The 26,990-nt window shown below is 46.9% G+C and overlaps 2 protein-coding genes across 4 annotated transcripts in view; one reads left to right on the top strand and one right to left on the bottom strand.

Annotated features, from left to right (window-relative positions):
• The window catches only part of LOC123723674 (inactive rhomboid protein 1), a 44,641-nt gene extending 21,218 nt beyond the window's left edge, over window positions 1-23,423 (top strand). The window contains exons 2-19 of one of the 3 annotated variants that reach the window (XM_045715079.1): window positions 5,255-5,399; window positions 5,858-5,997; window positions 7,630-7,737; window positions 15,069-15,288; window positions 15,537-15,743; window positions 16,409-16,534; window positions 16,812-16,981; window positions 17,214-17,465; window positions 17,589-17,700; window positions 18,597-18,671; window positions 18,852-19,013; window positions 19,140-19,240; window positions 19,381-19,444; window positions 19,546-19,640; window positions 19,990-20,065; window positions 20,658-20,758; window positions 21,847-22,000; window positions 22,278-23,423. In XM_045715079.1, the coding sequence (XP_045571035.1) occupies window positions 5,283-5,399; window positions 5,858-5,997; window positions 7,630-7,737; window positions 15,069-15,288; window positions 15,537-15,743; window positions 16,409-16,534; window positions 16,812-16,981; window positions 17,214-17,465; window positions 17,589-17,700; window positions 18,597-18,671; window positions 18,852-19,013; window positions 19,140-19,240; window positions 19,381-19,444; window positions 19,546-19,640; window positions 19,990-20,065; window positions 20,658-20,758; window positions 21,847-22,000; window positions 22,278-22,697 (2,700 nt within the window). In that variant the 5' untranslated portion in view covers window positions 5,255-5,282 and the 3' untranslated portion in view covers window positions 22,698-23,423. Of the gene's footprint in view, window positions 1-5,254; window positions 5,400-5,857; window positions 5,998-7,629; window positions 7,738-15,068; window positions 15,289-15,536; window positions 15,744-16,408; window positions 16,535-16,811; window positions 16,982-17,213; window positions 17,466-17,588; window positions 17,701-18,596; window positions 18,672-18,851; window positions 19,014-19,139; window positions 19,241-19,380; window positions 19,445-19,545; window positions 19,641-19,989; window positions 20,066-20,657; window positions 20,759-21,393; window positions 21,433-21,846; window positions 22,001-22,277 lie in introns of those variants that run through there. The other 2 variants (XM_045715080.1, XM_045715081.1) reach the window with 2 other exon arrangements.
• On the bottom strand, window positions 23,127-26,764 carry LOC106601142 (serotonin N-acetyltransferase-like). Its single transcript, XM_014193105.2, has 3 exons — window positions 26,035-26,764; window positions 25,511-25,665; window positions 23,127-25,333 (listed from the first exon to the last, which is right to left on the bottom strand). The coding sequence occupies exons 1-3, from the start codon at window positions 26,198-26,200 to the stop codon at window positions 25,028-25,030; spliced, it is 627 nt and encodes a 208-aa protein (XP_014048580.1). The 5' UTR covers window positions 26,201-26,764; the 3' UTR covers window positions 23,127-25,027.
• Between the last annotated feature and the right edge of the window lie 226 nt (window positions 26,765-26,990).

Below are 26,990 nucleotides of genomic sequence, written 5' to 3'. Positions count from 1 at the left end.
TGTGGGCAGAACTGAAAAAGCATGTGCGAGCAAGGAGGCCTACAAACCTGACTCAGTTGCACCAGCTCTGTCAGGAATGGGCCAAAATTCACCCAATTTATTGTGGGAAGCTTGTGGAAGGCTACCCGAAACGTTTGACCCAAGTTAAACAATTTAAAGGCAATGCTACCAAATACTAATTGAGTATATGTAAACTTCTGACCCACTGGGCATGCGATGAAAGAAATAAAAGCTGAAATAAATCATTCTCTCTTCTATTATTCTGACATTTCACATTCTTAAAATAAAGTGGTTATCTTAACTGACCTAAGACAGGGAATTTTTACTATGGTTAAATGTCAGGAATTGTGAAAAACCTAAGTTTAAATGTATTTGTCTAAGGTGTATGTAAACTTCCGACTTCAACTGTATAATGTATCACTTCTATTTCCAAATCTGGGCTGGCATTAGATGAGAGAGGCTGCTGACAAATGCATTCCTGTATACATGGAAAATGAAATGGATGGATCATGTTATCATTTTATATCGATTAGATCTTATGTCGAGGGGTGTTTCCTATCTGGAAGTTAGGGCTACCAGTTTAAACAGATAAAAGGAAGATTTTTCAGTGGAACATTTGTTTCTGCTTAGCAGGCATCAAAAAAGGGCTATATTTAGAATGTGGTTAACGTGAGACAGGATGTGTCAATTAAGGAAACATTGTTGTGAGATAGCAGCAAGAGAACTAGGTCCTGTTGAAAAGTGAACAATGAGAATTAACCCCTGCACTCAACAACCAAAGCCCTTTCAGACAGGCAGCTGAAAGAGGCAGTGAAGGAAGGCAGTCACATCTACAAAGCTCCTTGCAGCCCACAGCCCTCCTCACCACTGTTTGTCTTCAAGCTTGACCTGTTACAGCTGGGGCCTCCATTGTCACAACTCACTGCCTCTCTATGCATGACTGGCACCCATTTACCAAGTCATTACATTAATAGATGGCCTAAAAACCAAACCACATCAAGAGAAAGAGAGAGAGAGAGAGAGAGAGAGAGAGAGAGAGAGAGAGAGCACACACACCAACAATAGATCTACATGACTCCCCAGGGAGGTAAATCACTGTGGTTGAGCCCGGCTGTCAGTTTGATAACCTGAAAGCCTCATGGACGTCTCTGTCCTACCCTGCACCTGGAGAGACCCGGGTCTGTCCTCTGGGTTTAGTCTGCCTGTCAGTCTTCCCCGCCCACCCGCTAATGGAGAGCAATAGCCTTGTAGAGCAACAGCAACACCAGAACGTAAAAACACAGTCAATCGAGTTTGTTGTAAATGCATTTCATGGTTGAGTAGGAAGTGTTCGTTTCTCACATGCATTAGCCTGGAGTTGAAGCATCAGCAGGAAGCTAATCTTGCAGTGTGCATGTTGCAAGGATGGGAGTGGGTGTTTTCCTTTTTCAGATGTGGATCTGGAAGTTAAAGCAAATCTCTTTAAAGGGCCCACAGATTAAATCACGTTAACCTCATAGTCGTGGGAAGTAGGGGTGCTGACGGTGCTGCAGCACCCCCTGAAAAATCTGAATTTAAAAAGTATCAATAAAAAATATATCCATCTGCAGCGCCAGAGCAGGGAAAAAGATTTGTCCAGCCACACCCCCAAACTACTTCCCGCGGCTATGGTTAACCTTAAGAATGCTGAGTGCAGACCGACAGACAGAGAGAGAGTAGTTATCATGGTGGGAAAACTGTTGCTATCTCCAGGCATGGAATTGTTGCCACGCAACGTTGTTTTAACCTTTAACCTTTAGATAAGACATATAGTATTCCATGCACATAGAATTGGCTTCATTGTCCCTTCAACTCAATTAATAATATTAAGCAGTAATAAGCATTAATGTGATAGTATCAAATAAATGGTTGAGGCACTTGCGTTACAGTAAGATGGCGTTTTCAACCCTTATGGAACTTGAATGTGAATTGAAACTATAAGGAGTCAGGAGTCAGGGGAAATTATAATCCTGTGTCCTTGGATGGGGTCCAAAATGTAGAATTCAATCAACATAATTTCTCCTCAAGGACATCTCCATTGCTCAAGGACTTCCTCTCTATGAAGTCCAGTCAATGTGCCTCTCAGACTGGGATGGATGACCCTGAATCCTAGCTAGGCCCTTGGCCTTCATGCAGGCTTAATGTACTGTACTCATTCATTATCCTGGTGAGAGGAGATGACTGCCATGTTATAGACTCCCACGTGGTAGCAGGCAGCCCGAACACCGCCATAACCACAGCCTGTGTCCATGCTGGGTGTCCTGGAGCCTGCAGACCTAGTATCCGGCTGGTGGCTGCCATCCTCCCATCCTCCTCCCCAGACACAAGCCTCAGAACTCTGCCAAGTCAGCTGCCATGTTGACTTTGGACTGGACTGAAGGACAAGAGAGAAGGAGACCGGCTTCCGAAGCACACAGCTGACTGTAGGTCTGTCTGTCTGCAGTTCTGTGTCTGTCAGTCTGTAAGTAGGTCTGTCTACGGTTTCAGATTTTCATAGGTCTCAGTGTGCCAGACGCTTCAACCACCTTGCTTCTCTCAGAGTTACACTCAGAGTGTGTACACAGGGTAGTAAGGATGAGAAGAAAGCCAGGCAGCAGGAAGGAGGATTTAAGTGGGTTGGCCGTAGGAAAACCGTGGGGAGAATCGGAGGCGCCAAAGCCCCCAGCCCCCAGCCTCCAGTGTTAGCTACAAATGCAGGAGATAGTGGAGCGTAGATTCAGCAGTAGACAGAGGCTGAGGCCCGGTTCAAACACACTACAGTCACGGCTCCAGGGCCTGGAATCAAATGAGACTGAGTGTGGAAGACAATTAGGCTCTCATCCCTAGATACAATCTGCAGAACCAGGGCATATGCCTCTGCTGTGTTGGATCACTAAGCACTAAGATCCCTGGAGTTTGTAGTTAAAAGCAAATTATGGGAGCTGTAGCTTCAGGGCTGTCTGGGCTATAGAAGAGAGGGTTTGTGTGTGTGGTTCTGGCAGCAATGTTGTAGTGAGGGTTTAATACAAGTGCAAAGGCTGAAGCCAGACAGGCTGAAGTTTCCCTCCTCCAGGCGTTGGTTGCCAGCTGGTCTAACAGAGCTTCACCTGGTCCATGACTCACCCCAGTAGGAGACCAGGGGAGGCTGTCACTACGCCTTATACCCCCGGTCAGAAAACCTACAGTCATGACCTGTAAAGTCACTAGAAGTCTGAGCTCATATGGAGCTGAGTGACCGTGCTTTGAAATGTGTAATCTTGTGATATTTTCTCTGCTCATCTTCCTCTGCACAGAAAAACCTGGTTGCGAGTCAGTGAGGGCGGTCTCCCCCTCTTTCCTCCCTCACACCTCCCTCTCTCACACCCTAGGCTGGCCTGCTTAGTTCCCCTCTGGCTCAGCTAACAGCTAATCCTGGCCAGTCATCACAACCCAGAGCTCCTGACCAGGCATAAAGGCTGGTGAGGTCGGACAGCATTCCACCACAGAGCCCTCTCTCAACTCTGTGCAGTGGGGCAGAATGTCTCAGCATGGTGTCCATGGGTGAAGTGACCGACCTCTTGTTGGCTCTGTCTTCACAGTAGCTAGCTATTTACCACACGCTAATGGACTTGTTCAGTATGCCTTCTCTGTGTCAGACCTGGGTTCAAATAGTATGTGTTTTCTTTCAAATGACTGCTGAATTTGATTGAGCATACATAGAGTGCAATATTGGCTTGGTTTGCACTTTTGGTTCTATTCCCTTGGTTCCATTGCACCAGGCAAGCTCAATCAAACTCAGTTAAAGTATTTTACATAAAGCAAATACTACTTGAACCCAGTTGTGTGTAGTAGACCCTTTTCACACATGATAGGACAGGTCAGGATGGGACTGACTGCATGTGTGTCCTCCTGTGAACCGATGGCTCGTGAACACCAGCCATCAATGATGACTTGGCTGACTGGGACCAGGGACCAGGCTGCTGTTACTAGCACAGTGTGGTTGACCTCACCTTCTCTCCTCTCCTCTCTATCCGTGGCCAGCGCCTCCGGCCTGGGGTTTCACTCCTGCCTGCCCTCCATTGTCAGCCTCGCTGGCAGGATTTATGTTTCACATGAACGCTCCCATCATCACTTGGGCTAAAACAGGAGCCTGCAGTGTGTTAAAATGCAACGCAAAGCAGATGTGCTTGACATTGCCATGGACTTTCCAAGGACCTAAAGCTCTGTAACCATAGAAGGGAATGCGTGACCCTGTATGACTGCTGCCAGCCCACTCATAGCCCTCTGATGCTGCTGAAGTGAAAGCACAAGACCAGATTAGGGCCCTCATCCCTCGCCTTGTGGGGCATTTGAACAAAATGAGAGTCTGTGAAAGACAAATATCATGTGACACGTGAGGAGAGTGTTTTTCCTCACATTCAAAGGGTTTAATAACAGCTTCTCTGGTGAGGAACTAACCAATGGCGCACGCTTGAGTGTTTTTCTCTGGGGAAATAGTCTTTATTTACGCATTCATGTATCTCACCGCGGGAATAATTGTTTCAGTTGTCCTATGATGCCCCTGGGGAAAATGTCGCAGAGCACTTTAAGAGTGCCACCCTTGTGTTTGAAGGTCACAGTATTATTTGACCAAATAACAGGGAGAGAGAACCCAAGCTGAAGTAAAGGATTGTTGATAACAATGCTCTAGGGATGAGGAGGTTTCTCTGACGGAGGCCGGCGAGGTTCATTGCACCTCCTGTGGTCTCTAGGCTGCGTCATGGGAATGCACAGGGAAAAGACCTAGCAATTTACACTCTCCCACAAATGCCTGGAGGGGGATAGGCCTAGAATAGATTCATATATAACAACAAGGTGGGATTAAATTACATTTCATCTCTGGCATTTCGGGATTAGTCCTTAGATCATAAACTTCCCCACTCCCGCTGCACAAATATTTATTGCTTTGTTAAATGGTTCCGTGTGCTTCTTTCTGCGTAAGAGTAAACAGCTGTGGTCTGGTAATCTCTCCATTTGGCGCTCTCTGCTTTTCTAACTGGTTTTATGATAGCAGTACAGACCCTGTTACATGGGGTGACTCAAGGCTCATCAGCACCATCTTGTGTAATGACTGCAACACAAGCTATTACTGGGATGCTCTCAGGCTTTCATTTACAAATTGTTGATTAGACTTTTAAATGAAACTCCTGAGGGACAAAGAGGATGTGATTATACTTGTAGGATGGATATGTATCAATCTCATCTTTCCCTTCATCTCTCTCTCTCTCTCTCCCTGTAGGTGGGAGGCGTGGGGTGGGGTTGGGAGCATGGCTGAACCACGCCGTGAGAGCACCAGCAGCCTGCAGAGGAAGAAGCCTCCATGGCTCAGACTGGACATTCCCACTGCTCAGGTGTCCCTGGATGAGCCCCCCACCTTCGTTCAGGTACAGCACTCTCTCTCTCTCTCTCTCTCTCTCTCTCTCTCTCTCTCTCTCTCTCTCTCTCCCTGTCTCTATCTCTCTCTTTATCCCTATTGTTCACTCTTTCTTTTCCTCTCTCTTTCTCTCTCTCTCTCTCTCTCTCTCTCTCTCACTCACTCACTCACTCACTCACTCACTCACTCACTCACTCACTCACTCACTCACTCACTCACTCACTCACTCACTCACTCACTCACTCTTTCTCTCTCCCCCTCCTCTCTCCCTCTCTCTCTCTCTGCGTGCCTTTCCTTGTATCCCACACTTCTTCTCTGGGTCTCTGTCTTCATTCTGCTCCCTGCTTTCTCATTGTCTCTCCCACAGAGTTGTGTTGTGGTCTGTTGTAACTGAATCTCTGCATGCAATATGGCTCTCATTGTGTGTACTTCATCTCTGTCTCTTTCTCTGTCCCCCCCCCGCTGCAGCCGGTGAAGCGCCAGGGTTTCCTCCGCAGTATCAGCATGCCAGTGGAGCCCTCCCACCTCCGGTCCCCGCCTCGCGACCTCTTTGACCCCCGCCGGCCGCCCCTGCTACGCCAGTCCTCCATCACACAGACCATCAAGAGGTAAGGGGAGCATATCAACCCTCTGGAGCTACTGAAGGACACCTTGATTTGTTAGATCATGGTTGTGACACGGAATCGTACGACCTCCATGGGATTTGGTTATCTTTGGTGTTGAGTAGTGGGCCCACTGAAAATATTTGATTATGAACTTGTCATGATGGTGTGAAATAAGCATGTTTTATCCAGATCTGTAAGTCATGGATGGCATGTTTTTGACCAGTTTGTTACTGTAGGCTACTTGTGTGATGCCAGTATCAAGGCATGAGACCATGATGTCCGTTTCTCTGCCTGATTGCCCCCACCCACTTCAGTTTGGCGGTTTGATTGCATATTGATTTTTACCAGACTTCTGTATTTGCTTGCAATTTGTCTGGTTGAACTGAGGACAGTGGATATTTGACAGGACAGACTGGTATTTGTAGGTGTTTGTTTGCGGTGTGTTTTATCATAGTGGCTGTCTGGGTCTGCAGATGGGCTCATATTACAGTGTTTAGAACTTGAAATAACTGTGGCTGTGATTGTGTGCATTGATTCTTCAACAGTCTGAATGAGTTGGGAAACCCTCTGCATGCCTGGTTCTTTGTCTGGTCAGTGTGTATGATTCTAATGCATGTTCAAACTTTATTTCCCTTCACAATTTCAATGCTTGAAAAGCTTTACTCCTTTTGCACTATTTCTGTCTTTATCGCTTTTCTAGATGCTGTTTCTTGCTCACCACCTCTTCTTTTCTTCTCTCCTTCTATTTCCTTCTCTTTCTTGCCCCCTGCCCTGTCCTCCTCCTCCTCTCACCTTCCTACCCTCTCCCCCCCTGCCCTGTCCTCCTCCTCCTCTCACCTTCCTACCCTCTCCCCCCTGCCCTGTCCTCCTCCTCCTCTCACCTTCCTACCCTCCCCCCTGCCCTGTCCTCCTCCTCCTCTCACCTTCCTACCCTCTCCCCCCCTGCCCTGTCCTCCTCCTCCTCTCACCTTCCTACCCTCCCCCCCTGCCCTGTCCTCCTCCTCCTCTCACCTTCCTACCCTCTCCCCCCCCTGCCCTGTCCTCCTCCTCCTCTCACCTCCTACCCTCTCCCCCCCCTGCCCTGTCCTCCTCCTCCTCTCACCTTCCTACCCTCTCCCCCCCGCCCTGTCCTCCTCCTCCTCTCACCTTCCTACTCTCTCCCCCCCCTGCCCTGTCCTCCTCCTCCTCTCACCTTCCTACCCTCTCCCCCCTGCCCTGTCCTCCTCCTCCTCTCACCCTCCTACCCTCCCCCCTTGCCCTGTCCTCCTCCTCCTCCTCTCACCTTCCTACCCTCCCCCCCTGCCCTGTCCTCCTCCTCTCACCTTCCTACCCTCCCCTCCTGCCCTGTCCTCCTCCTCCTCTCACCTTCCTACCCTCTCCCCCCCTGCCCTGTCCTCCTCCTCCTCTCACCTTCCTATCTCTCCCCCCTGCCTGCCCTGTCCTCCTCCTCCTCTCACCTTCCTACCCTCTCCCCCCCTGCCCTGCCCTGTCCTCCTCCTCCTCTCACCTTCCTATCTTCTCCCCCCTGCCCTGTCCTCCTCCTCCTCTCACCTTCCTACCCTCTCCCCCCCTGCCCTGTCCTCCTCCCACCCTCCTCCTCTCACCTTCCTATCTTCTCCCCCTGCCCGTCTCCAGCAGCAGGAGGGTGCACTTTGATCGGATTAACACAGTGCCCGTTAAGGGTCAGCGGGCATCTCGCCGCGGTCCCAGGAAGCATCACTCTCTCTCCAGAACCCTGCTCAGGTACTGCAGGCCAGAGGTCAGGGGTCAGAGGTCAGACTGGGCCTACAGTACACTGGCCAATGAGGACAGCACTTCCTGTCTGATTACAGTAACATACAGTATGCAACCATGGGGAGCCAGAACATCTTGTGATGGATAACATACTGACACAGGTTTAGCTAAGTGTTTACCCCACCAATGTTTGTGTCCTAGGTCATGCTGGTGGTGGCTCAGATCTAGGGAGTACAAAGACTATGAAGTTCAGAACAGAGAGAATTATCAAGAGAGTGCAGGGTCTCCATAAGATAGAATACTGCATCAGGCATAAAGACACAGCTTGAATGAACTGAATGAACTGTCTTTCATTGCCTATGGCTATAAGCCTCTCTTCAGGGGAGCTGTTGTTTTCTCTCTGTGCTCTGACTGGTGTTGTTATATGACTCACCTCATTGACACATCTTACTCACACTGAATTGGTCATAATAAAGGGGCCTAACACAGGAACCTGCCATTTTCCTGGAATACACAACAACCAACGCATTCCATTGTGGTCAGACCAAAGACTAAGCAGCAATAATGTCGCCTCAGACTTTATGAATCTCTGTGTGAGTTAGGGACCATAGAATACATGTCCACTGATTTGATGTTACAGTCACTAAAATACCATAATTGTGTTTGACTGAGTCTTAAAATAACCTGAGCTGCTCTTTAAACTAAGCCATTCTGGTTAGTTTATGTATAGCGGCAGGGTTGGGTTAGCGTGGCCTTCTGCAGCACCTGATTAGATTAGACTGGCAGAGGCAGAGAACATTGTATTGTGATCCTTATTGAATGTACAGATTATATGATTCAATAGAAAACAACAGCTCACGGAAAAAAAGAGGCAAAGGCTGAGAGGGGCAGAGAGAGAGAGGGGCAGAGAGAGAGAGGGGCAGAGAGAGAGAGAGGCAGAGAGAGAGAGGGGCAGAGAGAGAGAGGGGCAGAGAGAGAGAGGGGCAGAGAGAGAGAGGGGCAGAGAGAGAGAGAGAGGCAGAGAGAGAGAGGGGCAGAGAGAGAGAGGCAGAGAGAGAGAGCTTGCTATTGAGAAAGGCCGCCAAAGGCAGACCTGGCTCTTAAGAGAAGACAGGCTATGTGCACAATGCCCACAAAATGAGGTGGAAACTGAGCTTCACTTCCTAACTCCTGCCAAATGTATGACCATATTAGAGACACATATTTCCCTCAGATTACACAGACCCACAAAGAATTTAAAAACAAATCTAATTTGATAAACATATGTTTCCCATGCCACTAAAAAGAGAGAGAGAGAGACCAAGGTAGAGCGAGGCAGAGGTAGAGCGAGGCAGAGGTAGAAGGCGAGAGAGGGGGGCAGAGGTAGAGAGCGAGAGAGGGGGGCAGAGGTAGAGAGCGAGAGAGAGGAGCAGAGGTAGAGAGCGAGAGAGAGGGGCAGAGGTAGAGAGCAAGAGAGGCAGAGAGGTAGAGAGAGCGAGAGAGCCAGAGGGAGAGGTAGAGAGCAAGAGAGGCAGAGAGGTAGAGAGAGCGAGAGAGCCAGAGGGAGAGGGAGAGAGGTAGAGAGAGCGAGAGAGCCAGAGGGAGAGGTAGAGAGCAAGAGAGGCAGAGAGGTAGAGAGAGCGAGAGAGCCAGAGGGAGAGGGAGAGAGGCGCTCCAGATGTTTCATCAGGCAGAGGTCTATTTATAGCCTCAGAGGTCACCGATGGCAGGCTGACACACTGATGACACGCCACGACCTGGAGGACAGAGCAGCTGGTCTGGAATGCCAGAAATTCAATCATGTCACTAACAGACTGATAGAGATAGTACATCCATCCACAACCCAGAGGAACACAGGACACAGTATTTCAAATGATCTGTCCATATTACCCAGAATAATCCTTTACATGCAACAGGTATGAGTTTAGTGGGCTATAATAACTGTTGCTCGGGAGTAGGGCTTGGAATTGCCAGGGACCCCATGATACGATATTATCATGATTCTCACGATTATATATGTATTGCAATTTGATACTGTGATTTTATTGTGTTTCGATGCTCCATACATATTGGTCACCATATGTCTTCTGCAGAGGGACAAGAGAGAGCCATGAGAAAACGAGTTCAGTGGGTAGTAGTGATGAGGGAGGAAATCGATAGTTACATATCGGATTATCTTTTTTGACGATATAGCGTATCAACTATCGCAATATTACTTTACACCAAAGTTCCAAGTACTTTTCCTTCATAGCTTCTTCTTTTTAAGTAGAGAGACTTTTTGTTTTCAGCACTTTTATTTCCATGACTGATCATAACTCGTTTTCTCTTGGCTCTCTCTTGTCCCTCTGCATATTGGTGAGCAATATGTTTGGAACATCGAAACACAATCAAATCAAATCAACTCCATATTTGGTTTGATGTTACTTAAAGGAGATTTGTCCATTTAAAAAAACATGACTTACATTGATTGTTAGCTTGTCAAATCAAATCAAATTGTATTAGTCACATGTGCCAAATACAAGAGGTGTAGCCCTTACAGTGAAATGCTTACTTACAAGCCCTTAACCAACAATGCAGTTAAAAAAAAAAATCTGAATAAGAAATCAAAGTAACAAGTAATTAAAGAGCAGCAGTAAAATCACAATAGTGAGACTATATACAGGGGGGTACTGGTATAGAGTTAACCTCTATGGGCTAGGTGGGACGCTTGCGTCCCACCTACGTAACAGCCACTGGCAGCCTGTGGCGCGATTTTCAAAACCTTAAAAATCCTATTACTTCAATTTCTCAAACATATGACTATTTTACAGCTATTTAAAGACAAGACTCTCGTTAATCTAACCACACTGTCCGATTTCAAAAAGGCTTTACAACGAAAGCAAAACATTAGATTATGTCAGCAGAGTACCAAGCCAGAAATAATCAGACACCCATTTTTCAAGCCAGCATATAATGTCACCAAAACCCAGAAGACAGCTAAATGCAGCACTCACCTTTGATGATCTTCATCAGATGACAACCCTAGGACATTATGTTATACAATACATGCATGTTTTGTTCAATCAAGTTCATATTTATATCAAAAACCAGCTTTTACATTAGCATGTGACGTTCAGAACTAGCATACCCCCCGCAAACTTCCGGGGAATTCGCTAACATTTTACTAAATTACTCACGATAAACGTTCACAAAAAGCATAACAATTATTTTAAGAATTATAGATACAGACCTCCTCTATGCACTCGATATGTCCGATTTTAAAATAGCTTTTTGGTGAAAGCACATTTTGCAATATTCTAAGTACATAGCCCAGGCATCACTGGCTCGCTATTTAGACACCCGGCAAGTTTAGCACTCACCATAATCATATTTACTATTATAAAAGTTTGATTACCTTTTGTTGTCTTCGTCAGAATGCACACCCAGGACTGCTACTTCAATAACAAATGTTGGTTTGGTCCAAAATAATCCATCGTTATATCCGAATAGCGGCGTTTTGTTCGTGCGTTCCAGACACTATCCGAAATAGTAAAGAAGTGTCGCGCGCATGGCGCAATTCGTGACAATAAAATTCTAAATATACCATTACCGTACTTCGAAGCATGTCAATCGCTGTTTAAAATCAATTTTTACGCCATTTTTGTCGTAGAAAAGCGATAATATTCCGACAGGGAATCTCCTTTTCGGCAAACAGAGGAAAAAATCCCAAAGGCGGGGGCGGTCGGGTCACGCGCATAAGCCCAGTGTCCCTTGATCGGCCACTTGAGAAAGGCGATAATGTGTTTCAGCCTGGGGCTGGAATGACGACATTCTGTTTTTTTCCACAGAATAGCAGCGGTGTAAAAGAGGGGGGGGGGGGGGGCAAAGCAAATAGTCTGGGTGGCCATTTGATTAGATGTTCAGGAGTCTTATGGCTTGGGGGTAGAAGCTGTTTAGAACCCTCTTGGACCTATACTTGGTACCGCTTGCCGTGCGGTAGAAGAGAGAACAGTCTATGACTAAGGTGGCTGGAGACAATTTTTAGGGCCTTCCTCTGACACCACCTGGTATAGAGGTCCTGGATGGCAGGAAGCTTGGCCCCAGTGATGGACTGGGCCGTACGTACTACCCTCTGTAGTGCCTTTCGTTCGGAGGCCGAGCAGTTACCAAACCAGGCAGTGATGCCCCCAGTCAGGATACTCTCGATGGTGCAGCTGTAGAACCTTTTGAGGATCCGAGGACCCATGCCAAATATTTTCAGTCTCCTGAGGGGGAATAAGTTTTGTTGTGCCCTCTTCATGACTGTCCTGGTGTGCTTGGACCATGTTAGTTTGTTGGTGATGTGGACACCAAGGAACTTGAAGCTCTCAACCTGCTCCACTACAACCCCATCAATGAGAATGGGGGTGTGTTCGGTCCTCTTTTTCCCATAGTCCACAATCATCTCCTTTGTTTTGATCACGTTGAGGGAGAGGTTGTTGTCCTGCCACCACACGGCCAGGTCTCTGACCTCCTCCCTATAGGCTGTCTCGTCTTAGTCGGTGATCAGGCCTATCACTGTTGTGTCATCGGCAAACTTAATGATGGTGTTGGAGTCGTGCTTGGCTGTGCAGTCATGAGTGAACAGGGAGTACAGGAGGGGACTGAGCACGCACCCCTGAGGGGCCCCTGTGTTGAGGATCAGCGTGGCGGATGTGTTGTTACCTACCCTTACCACCTGGGGGCGGACCTTCAGGAAGTCCAGGATCCAGTTGCAGAGGGAGGTGTTTAGTCCCAGGGTTTGCTTTGAGGGCACTATGGTGTTGAACGCTGAGCTGTAGTCAATGAATAGCATTCTCACATAGGTGTTCCTTTTGTCCATGTGGGAAAGGGCAGTGTGGAGTGCAATAGCGATCGCATCATCTGTGGACCTGTTACAGCGGTATGCAAATTGGAGTGGGTCTATGGTTTCTGGGATAATAGTGTTGATGTGAGCCATGACCAGCCTTTCAAAGCACTTCATGGCTACAGACGTAAGTGCTACAGGTCTGTAGTCATTTAGGCACGTTACCTTGGTGTTCTTGGGCACAGGGACTATGGTGGTCTGCTTCAAACATGTTGGTATTACAGACTCGGACAGGGAGAGGTTGAAAATATCAGTGAAGACACTTGCCAGTTGGTCAGTGCATGCTCGCAGTACACGTCCTGGTAATCCGTCTGGCCTTGTGAATGTTGACCTGTTTAAAGGTTTTACTCACATCGGCTGCGGAGTGCGTGATCACACAGTCTTCCGGAACAGCTGGTGCTCTCATGCATGTTTCAGTGTTATTTGCCTCGAAGCGAGCATAGAGGTAGTTTAGCTAGTCTGATAGGCTTGTGTCACTGGGCAGCTCTCGGCTGTGCTTCCCTTTGTAGTCTGTAATGGTTTGCAAGCCCTGCCACATCCGATGAGTGTCAGGGCCGGTGTAGTACGATTCGATCTTAGTCCTGTATTGACGCTTTGCCTGTTTGATGGATCGTCAGAGAGCATAGCGGGATTTCTTATAAGCTTCCGGGTTAGAGTCCCACTCCTTCAAAACGGCAGCTTTAGCCTTTAGCTCAGTGCGGATGTTGCCTGTAATCAATCCATGGCTTCTTGTTGGGGTATGTACGTACAGTCGCTGTGGGGACGACGTCATCAATGCACTTATTGATGAAGCCAATGACTGATGTGGTGTACTCCTCAATGCCATTGGAGGAATCCCGGAACATATTCCAGTCTGTGTTAGCAAAACAGTCCTGTAGCTTAGCATCTGCTTCATCTGACCACTTTTTTATTGATCGAGTAACTGGTGCTTCCTGCTTTAATTTTTGCTTGTAAGCACGAATCAGGAGGATAGAATTATGGTCAGATTTGCCAAATGGAGGGCGAGGGAGAGCTTTGTATGCATCTCTCTGTGTGGAGTAAAGGTGGTCCAGAGTTATTTTCCCTCTGGTTGCACATTTAACATGCTGATAGAAATTTGGCAAGACGGATTTATGTTTCCCTGTATTAAAGTCCCCGGCTACAAGGTGCGCCGCCTCTGGGTGAGCGTTTTCCTGTTTGCTTATGGCGAAATGCAGCTCATTGAGTGTGGTCTAAGTGCCAGCATCAGTCTGTGGTGGTAGGTAGACAGCTACGAAAAATACAGATGAAAACTCTCTAGGTAGATAGTGTGGTCTACAGCTTATCATGAGATACTCTACCTCAGGCGAGCAAAACCTCGAGACTTCCTTAGATATCGTGCACCAGCTGTTGTTTACAAAAATACATAGTCCGCCGCCCCTGGTCTTACCAGACACCGCTGTTCTTGATGGTACAGTGTATAGCCAGCTGTATGTTTATAATGTCATCGTTCAGCCACGACTCCATGAAGCATACGATATTACAGGTTTGATGTCCCGTTGGTAGTTTAATCTTCCGCGTAGGCCGTCAATTTTATTTTAAAAAGATTGCACGTTTGCTAGCAGAAGTGGGGGTTTATTCGATCGCCTACAAATTCTAAGAAGAATCTGGGTCTGTTCCCGGGAGAGCAGTATATCATTCACGTTGGGCTCATCGGAAAAAAGTCTGTAGTGGCTAAAGTTAGCTGAAGTTTGTAGTGGATGTTTAAAGAGAACTGAACTGTAGATTACAGTTTCTCCTGGCCCATAGACTACTTTCAGCGCAAGGAACCATGTTGTAAAATAGTGAACTACTCCTTTAATGGGGTCAAATTGTAATAGAATAGTCCATTCCAAAAATCTCTTTATTCTAAAGGTAGTGATCTGGAGGAAATTGACAGATTTTTTTTTGTGGTTTCCAGCAACAGAATGCCTCCAGCATGCTTTGAGAGTGGAGAAAGTCCAGTCTTAACATTGATTCAAATGTTTATGACTTTATTACTGTGCTGTAATGCTGCAGAGGCAGACAAAGTAATACATTATACACCAGGCCCATGAGAGAGAGGGTGTGTGTGGTGTGTGTGTGTGTGTGTGTGTGTGTGGGCGTGTGTGTGGGTGCGTGTGTGTGGGTGCGTGTGTGCGTGCGTGCGTGTGTGCCTGGACTGGAACATGTCCGGGCTTATTCCCTCTCTCTGGCTGATGGTCTATTACTAGTGCAGTCAAGAACAATTAGTCATTTTTTCCATTCTTGGGAAGTGTGGCGTTATCAGTCCATTGCATGTTTGCCCACCCAGTCTTCCAAACAGGGCTTTGAAGAGGGACATATAATAACAGCTCTATATCTCTCAGGCCAATAATAGATAGCTGGAGTTAGCAGACTCCCTCTACAAGAGAAGTACTGCGGAACTAGGTGATCAGAGAGAGTTCTGTGGATAGGTTGGAATTTGTGAGATGAGATGTGTGCTTCCCGCGGACTGAGTGGCTGGTGTTTGTGGTGTCAGGGGCACAGCGGACTGGTTCGGGGTCAGTAAGGACGGCGATGCCACCCAGAAATGGCAGAGGAAGAGTCTGCGCCACTGCAGCATGCGCTATGGCCGTCTGAAGCCCCAGGTGATCCGGGAGATGGACCTGTCCAGTCAGGACAACATCTCTCTGACCAGCACCGAGACGCCCCCGCCCCTCTACGTACCCTCCTCAGCACATGCCTTTGGCATGCAGAAGGTATGATACCTCTGTCATCTATATATTTGGGTCATTATACATATAGTACCTCAGTGAGGGTTTCATTGTGGATCTTGATAACATATTTTTGGATGTATCAATATTTATCTTTCATCTCCTGTGGTATCCACAGTATTTCTTTCAATTAGAATCTAGGTTGATTATTCGAACATAATCCAGTTGCACAATATAAACTCAGTCCTAGATAGCCTGTTCTTAACCGCGCTGCCTGTGTCTGTCATCTTCAGATCGTGGACCCGTTGGCAAGGGGGCGTGCGTTCCGTATGGTGGAGGAGGTGGATGGTTACAGCGTGCCCCAGACCCCCGTCACCCCCGGCGCCGCCTCCCTCTGCTCCTTCACCTCCTCCCGCTCAGGCCTCAACCGGCTGCCGCGGCGACGCAAGAGGGAGTCTGTCGCCAAGATGAGCTTCAGGGCAGCAGCAGCTCTGGTTAAGGTGAGCTTGCTGTGTGACGAGACATTCTATTGAAGGAAGTGATTTATTATTTTAGAGACTGTGAGCTTCTAAAGCCCTCTACTGTACTGTACACACAGATCCAAACCATACCCACCCAGTACCACTATGACCAAACTCTTCCCTTAATCGATAAGGTACCCTCAGTGAAACAGCATGGCCTGATCAGTTGTGTGGAATCAGTCAGCCTCCAGCGTTCTAGAACAACACTGAGTTCCATCAGGGCGGATACATTTATTTTCAAAAGGAGACATTATCTCTGTGTTGTGTTGTGCCATTCAGTGTTGAGGGAGACCACTATGTGCTGTGCTGCATGTTCAAGAGCAGCAATGCTGTGCTTAGGGCTACTGTTATGAAAGAGCTTACCGTTTTGGAAGTGCAAGAGTGACATGGAGGAATGAACGAACATGGGTACTCAAGCTCTGATATGCCTACTTTGCATGTGTTATAATTATGAGGTACTGTCTCCAACAATTCTGACATGCAAAAATACACTCAAATCAATGTTAGTGTGTGTGTGTGTGTGTGTTTGTGTGTCTGCACCGTTTGTTTGCTGTATGGCACTAGACAAAACACTACAGCCTGCTGTGCTAGGTGACAGCTTATAGTGTGTTTTGTGTTGTTATGTGTGTGTGTGTGCGTCTCAGGGGCGCTCCCTGCGGGAAAACGCCACCCTGCGGCGGATGCAGAGACGCAGCTTCACCCCTGCCAGCTTCATGGAGGAGGACGTGGTGGACTTACCAGATGAGCTGGACACATCCTTCTTCGCCAGAGTAAGGACATGTCCTCATCTACTCTGTAGTTAGAAACTCATCTCAAGCCTCCATCTAAAAGAGAACATACAGCAACCCCTGGAGGTCTCTAACAGAGTTGCAGCCTGGGATATAGTCTAAAGGCCTGTGATTGGCCGACCAAGTTAGTGTGTGTTTTCATTACGGCCAGGAGTTTTACCTAAACCATGTGTGAGCTGACCAGGGAAATCTCCTGTGCCTAGTTCCCACCCACTACTGTTCTCAGACATGGCCTACCCCCTCCCAATCCCTCCCCCAGGACTGTCTGATGCAGGAGGAGTTGTCCACATACGCTGACGAGGTGTTTGAGTCTCCATCGGAGGCGGCTGTGATGGATGTGGTGCAGGAGGAGGGCAGTAAGCTGGACGAGACAGAGCTGACCGGCAGCGCTCTGGACAAGAGTGAACTGGAGAGGAGCCATCTCATGCTGTGAGTCAGGCACGCTCATCATAACAACAAGTACACAGATACATCTGAAATGACTACAGTATCTTTGGTTGTTGCCAATATCCAATACACTACCAGAGCATCTCAGTGAACCATTCAGTTGTGTTGACACAGTGTTTGGTTTAAAGAGAACCCACACTCTCCCCACGGGTGGTTCTGTGGTGGGTTCCTCTTTAAACTGACTTTACCCCTCCTCCTCTGTCTCCCCTCCCAGGCCTCTGGAGCGAGGGTGGCGTAAGGCCAAAGAGGGGACCCCAGGACCGCCCAAGGTGCCCTTGCGGCAGGAGGTGGTGAGTGTGAACGGACAGCGACGGGGGCAGCGCATCGTTGTGCCCGTCAAGAAGCTGTTTGCTCGGGAGAAGAGGCCCTACGGGCTGGGCATGGTGGGGAAGCTCACCAACCGGACCTACCGCAAGCGCATCGACAGCTATGTGAAGAGGCAGATAGAGGACATGGATGACCATAGGTAATGGTCTCTAAGACCATGCTGAGGCTCAGCGTGTCCAATATATGAGACCGTTGGTGTAGAGTAGAGCACTTCTAGTGTTAAAACCGTTGTTTTCTAATGTGGACATTGTGTTTCCATCAGGCCTTTCTTTACGTACTGGATCACTGTTGTCCACTTGCTGATCACCATCCTGGCTGTCTGCATCTATGGCATCGCCCCCGTGGGCTTCTCCCAGCACGAGACGGTTGATTCTGTGAGTACCACCTCACTTCCCTGGTCAAATCAAATCAAAGTTTATTGGTCGCGTACACAGTTTAGCAGGTGTTATTGCAGGTGCAGTGAAATGCTTGTGTTACTAGTTCCTAACAGTGCAGTGAAATGCTTGTGTTACTATCTCCTAACAGTGCAGTGAAATGCTTGTGTTACTATCTCCTAACAGTGCAGTGAAATGCTTGTGTTACTAGTTCCTAACCGTGCAGTGAAATGCTTGTGTTACTAGCTCCTAACAGTGCAGTGAAATGCTTGTGTTACTATCTCCTAACAGTGCAGTGAAATGCTTGTGTTACTAGCTCCTAACAGTGCAGTGAAATGCTTGTGTTACTAGTTCCTAACAGTGCAGTGAAATGCTTGTGTTACTAGCTCCTAACAGTGCAGTGAAATGCTTGTGTTACTAGCTCCTAACCGTGCAGTGAAATGCTTGTGTTACTATCTCCTAACAGTGCAGTGAAATGCTTGTGTTACTAGCTCCTAACCGTGCAGTGAAATGCTTGTGTTACTATCTCCTAACAGTGCAGTGAAATGCTTGTGTTACTATCTCCTAACAGTGCAGTGAAATGCTTGTGTTACTAGCTCCTAACAGTGCAGTGAAATGCTTGTGTTACTAGCTCCTAACAGTGCAGTGAAATGCTTGTGTTACTAGCTCCTAACAGTGCAGTGAAATGCTTGTGTTACTAGCTCCTAACAGTGCAGTGAAATGCTTGTGTTACTATCTCCTAACCGTGCAGTAAAATTTCAATCAAATAATCCAAAACTAAAATCAAGAAACGTCTGAACGAATCATTACAGCTTTACAACGGTCTTACAGTCGTTATGACCTTCTATTCCGTCCTTCCAGGATCAACTTGAAATATGACATGTTTTCCTCCCCAGGTTCTAAGAAACAAAGGTGTATATGAAAATGTCAAGTTTGTACAACAAGAGAACTTCTGGGTCGGGCCCAGTTCAGTAAGCACATTCACATTGCTCCCCTTTTTTTCATTCAAACATTCTGTTCCATGACCAGATATGTCCTTTCCTTTCAGTTTGGGAGGTACTTATGTGAGCGCTTTAACTAGGCCTGATACAGTGATGGTGTTCTATGTGTCTATTCCTGACTGTCTGCATGCCATCTGTCTCCCTCGTTAGGAGGCTCTGATCCACCTGGGGGCCAAGTTCTCTCCCTGCATGCGTCAGGACCGGCAGGTGCACGACCTGATCCGGGACAAGCGAGACATAGAGAGAGACTCTGCCTGCTGTGTACGCAACGACCGCTCCGGCTGTCTACAGACCTCAGAGGAGGAGTGTTCGGTGAGTCGTGAGTCCCTCTCTGTCTCCCTACCTCACTCGCTCTACCTCACTCTTTTGTACTCTACCTACATGAGAGATCTATTCAGGGGTCAATATGTTTTCCTTTCCATCTTTGTTTTGTCTCAGAGTACTCTGGCCGTGTGGGTGAAGTGGCCGCGGCATCTCAGCACTCCTCAGCTGGAGGGCAAAGGCAGGCAGTACGGCTCAGTGTGCCATCAGGACCCCCGGTGAGAGAACCACTCTTACATTCAGCAGTACGCCGTCACACTCCTCATGCTACTGTAGTTACACTGTGTGTTTATTGGGACCACTGATTGAACTGTATATCCATACTAATATTTCATTCGTATTTTTCACCCCACAACAGGATTTGTCTAGAGCCAGCATCGGTGGCACCGCATGAATGGCCTGATGACATCACCAAGTGGCCAGTGAGTACTGTGGAACCCCATTGGTCATGATGAGAGGGTGAGAGGTCAGAGGACCTGTCAATCAGTCAGTGTCTCACTGTTTCCTCTGGCTGTGTTTTTAGGTTTGCACCAGGTACAACACAGGGAACCACACCAACCTGCCTCACATAGACTGCACCATCACAGGCCGGCCCTGCTGCATCGGCACAAAAGGGAGGTGAGGAGAGCCTACATACAAAACCAAACATTCAAACATTCACGCCAGACACAACACACACATTCCTGTGAGTCTATTTACTATTGACACTGTGGTGTTGATTTGCCTATGTCTGTGGTACATGTAGTTGGTAGATGGATGTTTAAACAAGGCAGGGGCTGCATCTCAATAATCTATATGGACTTCCTCTCCCCTCTTGCCTTCATTTTCACTGATGTGGTAAAGCAGCAGTATGTAAGCAGTGTAGTGGTCACCATGTGTCTATTCATGACCTATCAGTGCACATGAAGGGGAGGAGTCAAGGGAGTGTGTGGTCATGAGGTCATGCTCTGGTTCTCCCGTTCCTCAGGTGTGAGATCACATCCAGGGAGTATTGTGACTTCATGAAGGGCTACTTCCACGAGGAGGCTACTCTCTGCTCCCAAGTAAGTAAGCATCTCTCTACCCCATGAATATCTGACGATTACGTTGCATTAGGATATCGCCGAGTCATCTTTAGTGGCTAGCTAGTATGATGGAAACGATAGCCCCAGTCCTACAAAGACATAACCCAGACCATAACCCCGGCCCTGTTCCAACTAAGTTAATGAGACAGGCTGAGTCGGAGGCAGCCGTTGAGGAGCAGAGGAAGATATAAGCTGTGAGAGTGGATAGTGTTTAATCACCGTAAAGGGTGCCATACAATTCCCTACTGAGTAGGAAAATTGTCCTCACTGTAATCCCCTCTGCTCTGAGGTACAGAATATCCAGGGCACAAGTAAATATATTCACACATAAGGTCCTTCATTATAAATATGAAGTATTCATTCCACAATATGTGTCAAATGAAAATGCATCCTCTACTAATAGTACTTGCAGTAACATCCTTATCTTAGAATAGCTTGACAGTAAAATAAAGTTATTGTAAACCCAGTGGGTATCGGTTATGCTATTGTGTGTGCGGTTTGGCGTGTGTGCCAACAGAGACAAAGAGAGAGATGGTGTCCTGTAGGTGATGTATTCTACCTCCTCCCCCAGGTCCACTGCATGGATGATGTGTGTGGCCTGCTGCCTTTCCTCAACCCAGAGATCCCAGACCAGTTCTACAGACTGTGGCTCTCTCTCTTCCTGCACGCTGGGTAAGTGGCTGCCTGCCTCTGCCATTTCATCACAAATCCTCTGTCCATCTTAGCAGCTTTTAATACATTTGACCGGTACTGTACTGTTAGCCATCCCTGGAGCAGCTGTATTATAATGATGCAGAAGGGTGGCCTACGATTCGTTCCGTTGGGTGACCAATTATGTGTCCTCTCACTGATTCGTTATGTTTCATGTACACTTTCTCCAATAACTCCTTCTTCAAGCCCCTCGTTATTGTCTTTGACATCTTCAGTCAGACTGTCAGTGGTTGCACAGCGCAGATGTCATGAGCCTATTAGTAGAAGGAGCTGAGTGTACACTAACGTACCACTCTGAGGAAGAGGAGGGAGCAGAGTAGCAGTCCTCCTTCATCTCTCTGCTGCCTCTTATCTGTCTCCTCTGCTCTCCTCTATTTCCTCTCTGGGGTAATTAAAGGAAGTGTCCTCTCTGCAGGCAGCAGCCCTCATTGGGCTTGAGGAGATAGACAGGCAGCAGAGAAATGTTGATGCTGGATAAGCTATAGATCCCTGGTTAGCTGGCTGTGGAGGTGTCTTCTCATAGCAGCTGGATTAGCTGGATCCCTCCGTCACATGCAGAGGACATACTCTTACATTCACGCGCATACACCCTGTAGGATCCTTCACTGCATGGTGTAACGTGTCTTTCTGTCCCCCTGTACGTCCCCCTGTACGTCCCCCTGTAGGATCCTTCACATCATGGTGTAACGTATCTTTCTGTCCCCCTGTACGTCCCCCTGTACGTCCCCCTGTAGGATCCTTCACATCATGGTGTAACGTGTCTTTCTGTCCCCCTGTTGGATCCTTCACATCATGGTGTAACATGTCTTTCTGTCCCCCTGTAGGATCCTTCACATCATGGTGTAACGTGTCTTTCGGTACCCCTGTAGGATCCTTCACTGCATGGTGTAACGTGTCTTTCTGTCCCCCTGTAGGATCCTTCACATCATGGTGTAACGTGTCTTTCTGTCCCCCTGTAGGATCCTTCACATCATGGTGTAACGTGTCTTTCTGTCCCCCTGTAGGATCCTTCACTGCATGGTGTAACGTGTCTTTCTGTCCCCCTTTAGGATCCTTCACTGCATGGTGTCAGTGTGCTTCCAGATGACCATCCTGAGAGACCTGGAGAAGCTGGCAGGCTGGCTGAGGATCTCCATCATATACATCCTATCTGGCATCACCGGAAACCTAGCCAGCGCCATCTTCCTGCCCTACAGAGCAGAGGTCTCAATAAACCCCATAACACACACTAACACACACACACACCTCAATATGTAGGGTTCAATTTGGACAGCTCAGAACACATGACTGGTAATAGTGTCAGATGAGACAGACAAGATGTATGGTTCAGACTGGGGGTGATTTTTCATTTTGTGCAGCTCATAGAATGTGTCTAATAGAATGTGTCTAATATAATGTGTCCACTCTAGGTGCTGAGTATTTCTATGTTGACCTTTTCCACTGACTGACCGGTCCCTCTCTCTCCCCCTCCCTCCGTCAGGTGGGTCCGGCAGGCTCCCAGTTTGGCATCCTGGCCTGCCTGTTTGTGGAGCTGTTCCAGAGCTGGCAGATCCTGGCCCAGCCGTGGCGGGCCTTCATCAAGCTGCTGTGTGTGGTGCTCTTCCTCTTCGCCTTCGGCCTGCTGCCCTGGATCGACAACTTTGCCCACATCTTTGGCTTCATCTCTGGCTTCTTCCTGTCCTTCGCCTTCCTGCCCTACATCAGCTTCGGACGCATGGACATGTACCGCAAGCGGCTGCAGATCATCGTCTTCCTGGTGGTGTTCTTGGGGCTGTTCGCCGGCCTCGTGGTGCTTTTTTATGTCTACCCCATCAAGTGTGACTGGTGTGAGCTGCTCACCTGCATCCCCTTTACAGACAAGTTCTGTGAGAAGTATGACCTCAACGCCCACCTCCACTGAGGAGCGGGAAGGAGGAGAGGCGTCAGGTCAAGAGGCATCGATTGGCAGGTGTTATCAACCAATCCTTGTCTCTATAGTGTGGCTAAAGAGGAGGGAAGGGTCCTGTGTGGAGCTCCCTCTCCTCTGGCTCTGTGAACTGAACTCTGATGACAATATGCTTGTGTTTTTTACTCGGTCTGTCTGTATGAATAAGTAGGAATGCCACTGCACTCATCATGAGGACTTGCATTCATCACATTCTTTTCACCCCCCCACACACCATTTTCTCTCCTCCACTGACCAATGAGAGAAGGGTATGGTCTAACCCCTTATCTAAGCCCCTCCCACATTTCTCTCTCTCTTCACATATAAGGCAGGGTTTGGAGGAGTCATCACTGGTACAATAGACAGAAGGAAATATTTCTGTATTTTTTCAATTTGTCATTTGTTTATTTTATTTTCATGTTTTTAACACTCACAATCCAGGAGTAGGTTTTGTAATTATTCAGGCAACCTCTCAAAACAACCAGGGACAAACAAATCAGACATTAATACCTTTGGTGCCTTGCTGATAAATGTACCAACTACTGCCATATTTTTGTTACAATACGTTGAGCACTCGAATGCTATCCTTTTATTTGTTTATTGCTTCTTAAGAAGTAATGATTGACTGAAACAAGGTAGTGTTTTAGCTACCTATCTACTCATATGTAACTGAATAGAACAGTAAAAAAAATTGAAAAGAAATCCGTCAGTGAAGTCTGTCTGATTTTCTATGGTGATTGATGCTGCCCTTTACTTTCAGACATGAACATTAGTTACCGTTCGCTAACAATCAGCTTTGTTGAAGGCACCACTGTTTTCATGATGTATGTCAATGTTAAAGGGAGTATGAGGAGCTATAAAATCAGTGGCATTGTTTCCCTTTATTGCCTTAGTACATCATAGTGTTAATACGAAAAGATAAGCAACAGCTTAAGAGTTCAACACACCAGAGGACTAATAGGGTTTACAAAAATAAAATGGTATTTACATCACACTCAGAGAACTCAATAATAGTAGTATCTCAGTAACAGTATCTCAATAACAATAGTAGTATTAGTATCTCAATAACAATAGTAGTATTAGTATCTCAATAACAATAGTAGTATTAGTATCTCAATAACAATAGTGGTATTAGTAATAATAAAGACCTCAAACAAGAATAGTACTACAAAGTATGATTTGTGGCAAGGAACATTTAATTTAAATACTCTCAAAATTAAGCATAATAAAAATGAAGAATGTTGGGACTGCAAAATTAGAACTTTGATAATTCAATGACGTATACACAAAGTATGCTGAAACTCGACATTGCATCTCAAACATATTCTGATTCTGTCTTCTATCGCTAACAGGCATTTTTTTGCTTTCTGTTGCTGTTTTCTAAGAAAACCCATTCTTGTCCCCTTCATGTGATGGTGCATGTCCCCTCTCTATGTTGCAGGGGGTCGGGATGCTGTCTGTGAGGCACTGAAAGATGGTGTCTCGGAGCCTGCTGGTGCTGCAGCTGAGATTGATGGGCAGTGCCTTCTCTCATGGAGCACCTATGGTTGCAACCTGGTCTCAGAGCATTTCATATTATTCTGTATGTATATCTGGGACAATCCATTTAGTATGATATGTTACGTTTGGTATGGTATGTGTTGATTGGTAGACGTCCATCACCCATTTCGTATATGATATGTTACAAATTACAATTCATATTATATGTTCAGAATTTGCAAAACATACAATATATTGGGATTTTACAAAACCTATGATATGTTGCGAATTCTAGCTAGGTGCCTAACGTTAGTTGGCTCGCTAACATTAGCTAGGCTAGGGGTTAGGGTTAGGGTTAAGTTTATGAGTTAAGTTAAAGGGTTAAGGTTAGGGTTAGGTTTAGGGGAAGATTAGCTAGAAGGGTTAAGGTTAGGCTTAGGGGAAGTTTTGGATTACATGCTAAGTAGTTTAAAAAAAAGTAGTAAGTAGTGAAAAGTTGTCTGTGGTGAGATTTGAACACGCAACCTTTGCTAGATGTTCGTGTTATACGCCCACCCACCCATCCTGACCAACCACCCTTCTTAAGTAACCATCTGTCTTATGTAACCATACCAAATGTAAACTATCATACTAAATGGAGTGTCTCGAATTTACGTGCAGAATATTATGAAATGCTCTGAGACCAGGTTGGTGCTTGGATCTGTCTGTCTGCTATAGTGTGGTCTGGACGGTCAACTGTGATGACCAGAGTCTATGTTAACATGGCGGATGAGTTCCAGTGCTAGGGTTGATGTGATTATGAATGGGGTGGTAACGGCCGGCAGTGACTAGCAGCCGCTGTTCCGCCGTGCGTAGGCTGCTCCGCCGATGTGGTACTCCATCTCCTGGAAAGTGAGGTTGGGCACAGTGATGGCAGAAGGCCCCTTCTCCTTGAAGCCTGCCTTCTGGTAGAAGGGAACCAGGAACTCCTCACAGGCCAGCAGGGCCCTCCGGAGGCCTGGCACACATCGCAGGTACTGCAGGTAGCGCCACAGCAGGATGGAACCTTTACCCTGCTGGCGAGCGTGGCGGTGCACAGACAGCACATGGATGTGCACTGCCGAGGTTTCTGGGATATGCTGGGTCATGGCCTCCTGGGATAGGGAAAGGCAAAGGTAAGGTTAATGACCAGGTATGATCAGAGTAAAAAACATGTATTTTATTGATGGTTACCTTTTAGATTATGAAAAACAAGTATCTGTTTTTTGGGGGCAAAACAATTCCAAATATGCAATGGAGGTAGCTACTGTAAATTGTGGTGTTTTTCTCACCTGCTCCAGTCTCTCTTTGCCCCAGCCTGAGCCGATGATGAACGCCACCAGCTGGCCCTCTTCAAACCAGCCCAGGGAGAGCTCAGGACACTGACTTAGGAAGTTCAGCACCTCGTCAAGAGTGAGTGGACACTCACCAGAGACAGAGACGAATGCTGGTGGGAGGAAAGACAAGACACACAGTCAGTCAGTCAGTCAGTGAGCAGATGAAGCATCTTGGAAGATTAGCAAACAAACCAGGGATTACAGGCTGCTTCCTCTCTTATCACAGTTAATTGATGTGATTCACAATCCATTTTTTGGGACAATAATCTGTGAGAAACACACATTTGGTGGTTATGGCATTGTTTAGTTTCCTGAGCTATTTATATTGTGGAGACTGACAGCTATTGTCATTAGGTGTTAGAAATTATAAGATAAATGTGCATTTTGTTGAACATAAGACCCAAAAGTCTCTCTAATCCAACAAATCCTATACAATCAACATTTTCTGAGTAACCAGTAGAATCTGGAGACACTTTTACCTTCTCTCTCGATCTCGAACACGCTGATGGCGTCCTGTGGGGTCAGGTTCCTGAACTCGCTGGCGGGAAGCGTGTGGCGTCTCTGTGTTCGCGGAATGACCCCACCAACCGGGGTCCTCGTGTAGAAGGGCTTGAGGAACGGAGAACGGCTGACCTGATGTGTCATGATGGTCAGTTACTGGGCTGACGAATAAAAACGATGAAACAGTCTCTGTACTGTCTTTACAAGTATCGCAGCTCTCTTTCCAGTCTTCTGTTGTGGAGAATACTGTAGATATTTTCTTGGTTAGATATTGGTTTCCTCTTGACCGTTTTTTTGTTCCAGAGTGGTTTGATGATGATAATAGTCTTTGAATCCAACACTAAAAACACACCTGAGGTTATCTTGCTCTGTGCTTTCTATCTGCCTGTCTCTCTCTGTCAACTGACTAGTCTTTCTCCTCACTAGTAGAATAGTACCTGTCCTTTTGTCTCATCACCTCCACTGCAAGCTCTTACCCTCCCTTATCTCCTTCTCCTGCTATCTCTCTCTTTCATTATCCCCCTCTTTCATGCACTCTCTCTCTTATTGGCCCATCCCCTGATCTGTCAAAGTGGTCATTCCAAAGAGGGGATCACTGTCTGGGCACGTGAGGTGGAAAATTCACCAAATCTGGTGACAAGCATGTTTATGCAGCGCAGTGTCTGGGTTAAAGGAAACCATTGAGCTCTGTGATATACATTATGTTTGTGATTGATTCTCTTCAGTCTTCATTTTGTTCAGGGTTTTCTCAAAACTCAATTGATGGCCAGTTTTAATATATTCTCCCTTTCATTGTACTTTTATTAAATCCATCCATAAAGAAATCCACCAAGTTCATAGTTCACACTTTAAAGCACCATACTGTGTGTAAGGGCTCCTTATATCCCCATTATATGATATACTAAAACATGATTAGTGAAACGTCTGTGTAGGC

The sequence above is a fragment of the Salmo salar genome, chromosome ssa03, assembly GCF_905237065.1.
Source record: "Salmo salar chromosome ssa03, Ssal_v3.1, whole genome shotgun sequence".
Classification (NCBI taxonomy): domain Eukaryota; kingdom Metazoa; phylum Chordata; class Actinopteri; order Salmoniformes; family Salmonidae; genus Salmo; species Salmo salar.
This window is presented reverse-complemented; position numbering and strand designations above follow the sequence as displayed.

Coding starts and splice junctions, on each gene's coding strand:
- LOC106601142 (XM_014193105.2), bottom strand. CDS start 26,200: ATGACACATCAGGTCAGCCGTTCTCCGTTCCTCAAGCCCTTCTACACG. Junction 25,666..26,034: donor GTTCGAGATCGAGAGAGAAG/GTAAAAGTGTCT, acceptor TCCTCCCACCAG/CATTCGTCTCTGTCTCTGGT. Junction 25,334..25,510: donor GCAAAGAGAGACTGGAGCAG/GTGAGAAAAACA, acceptor TCCCTATCCCAG/GAGGCCATGACCCAGCATAT.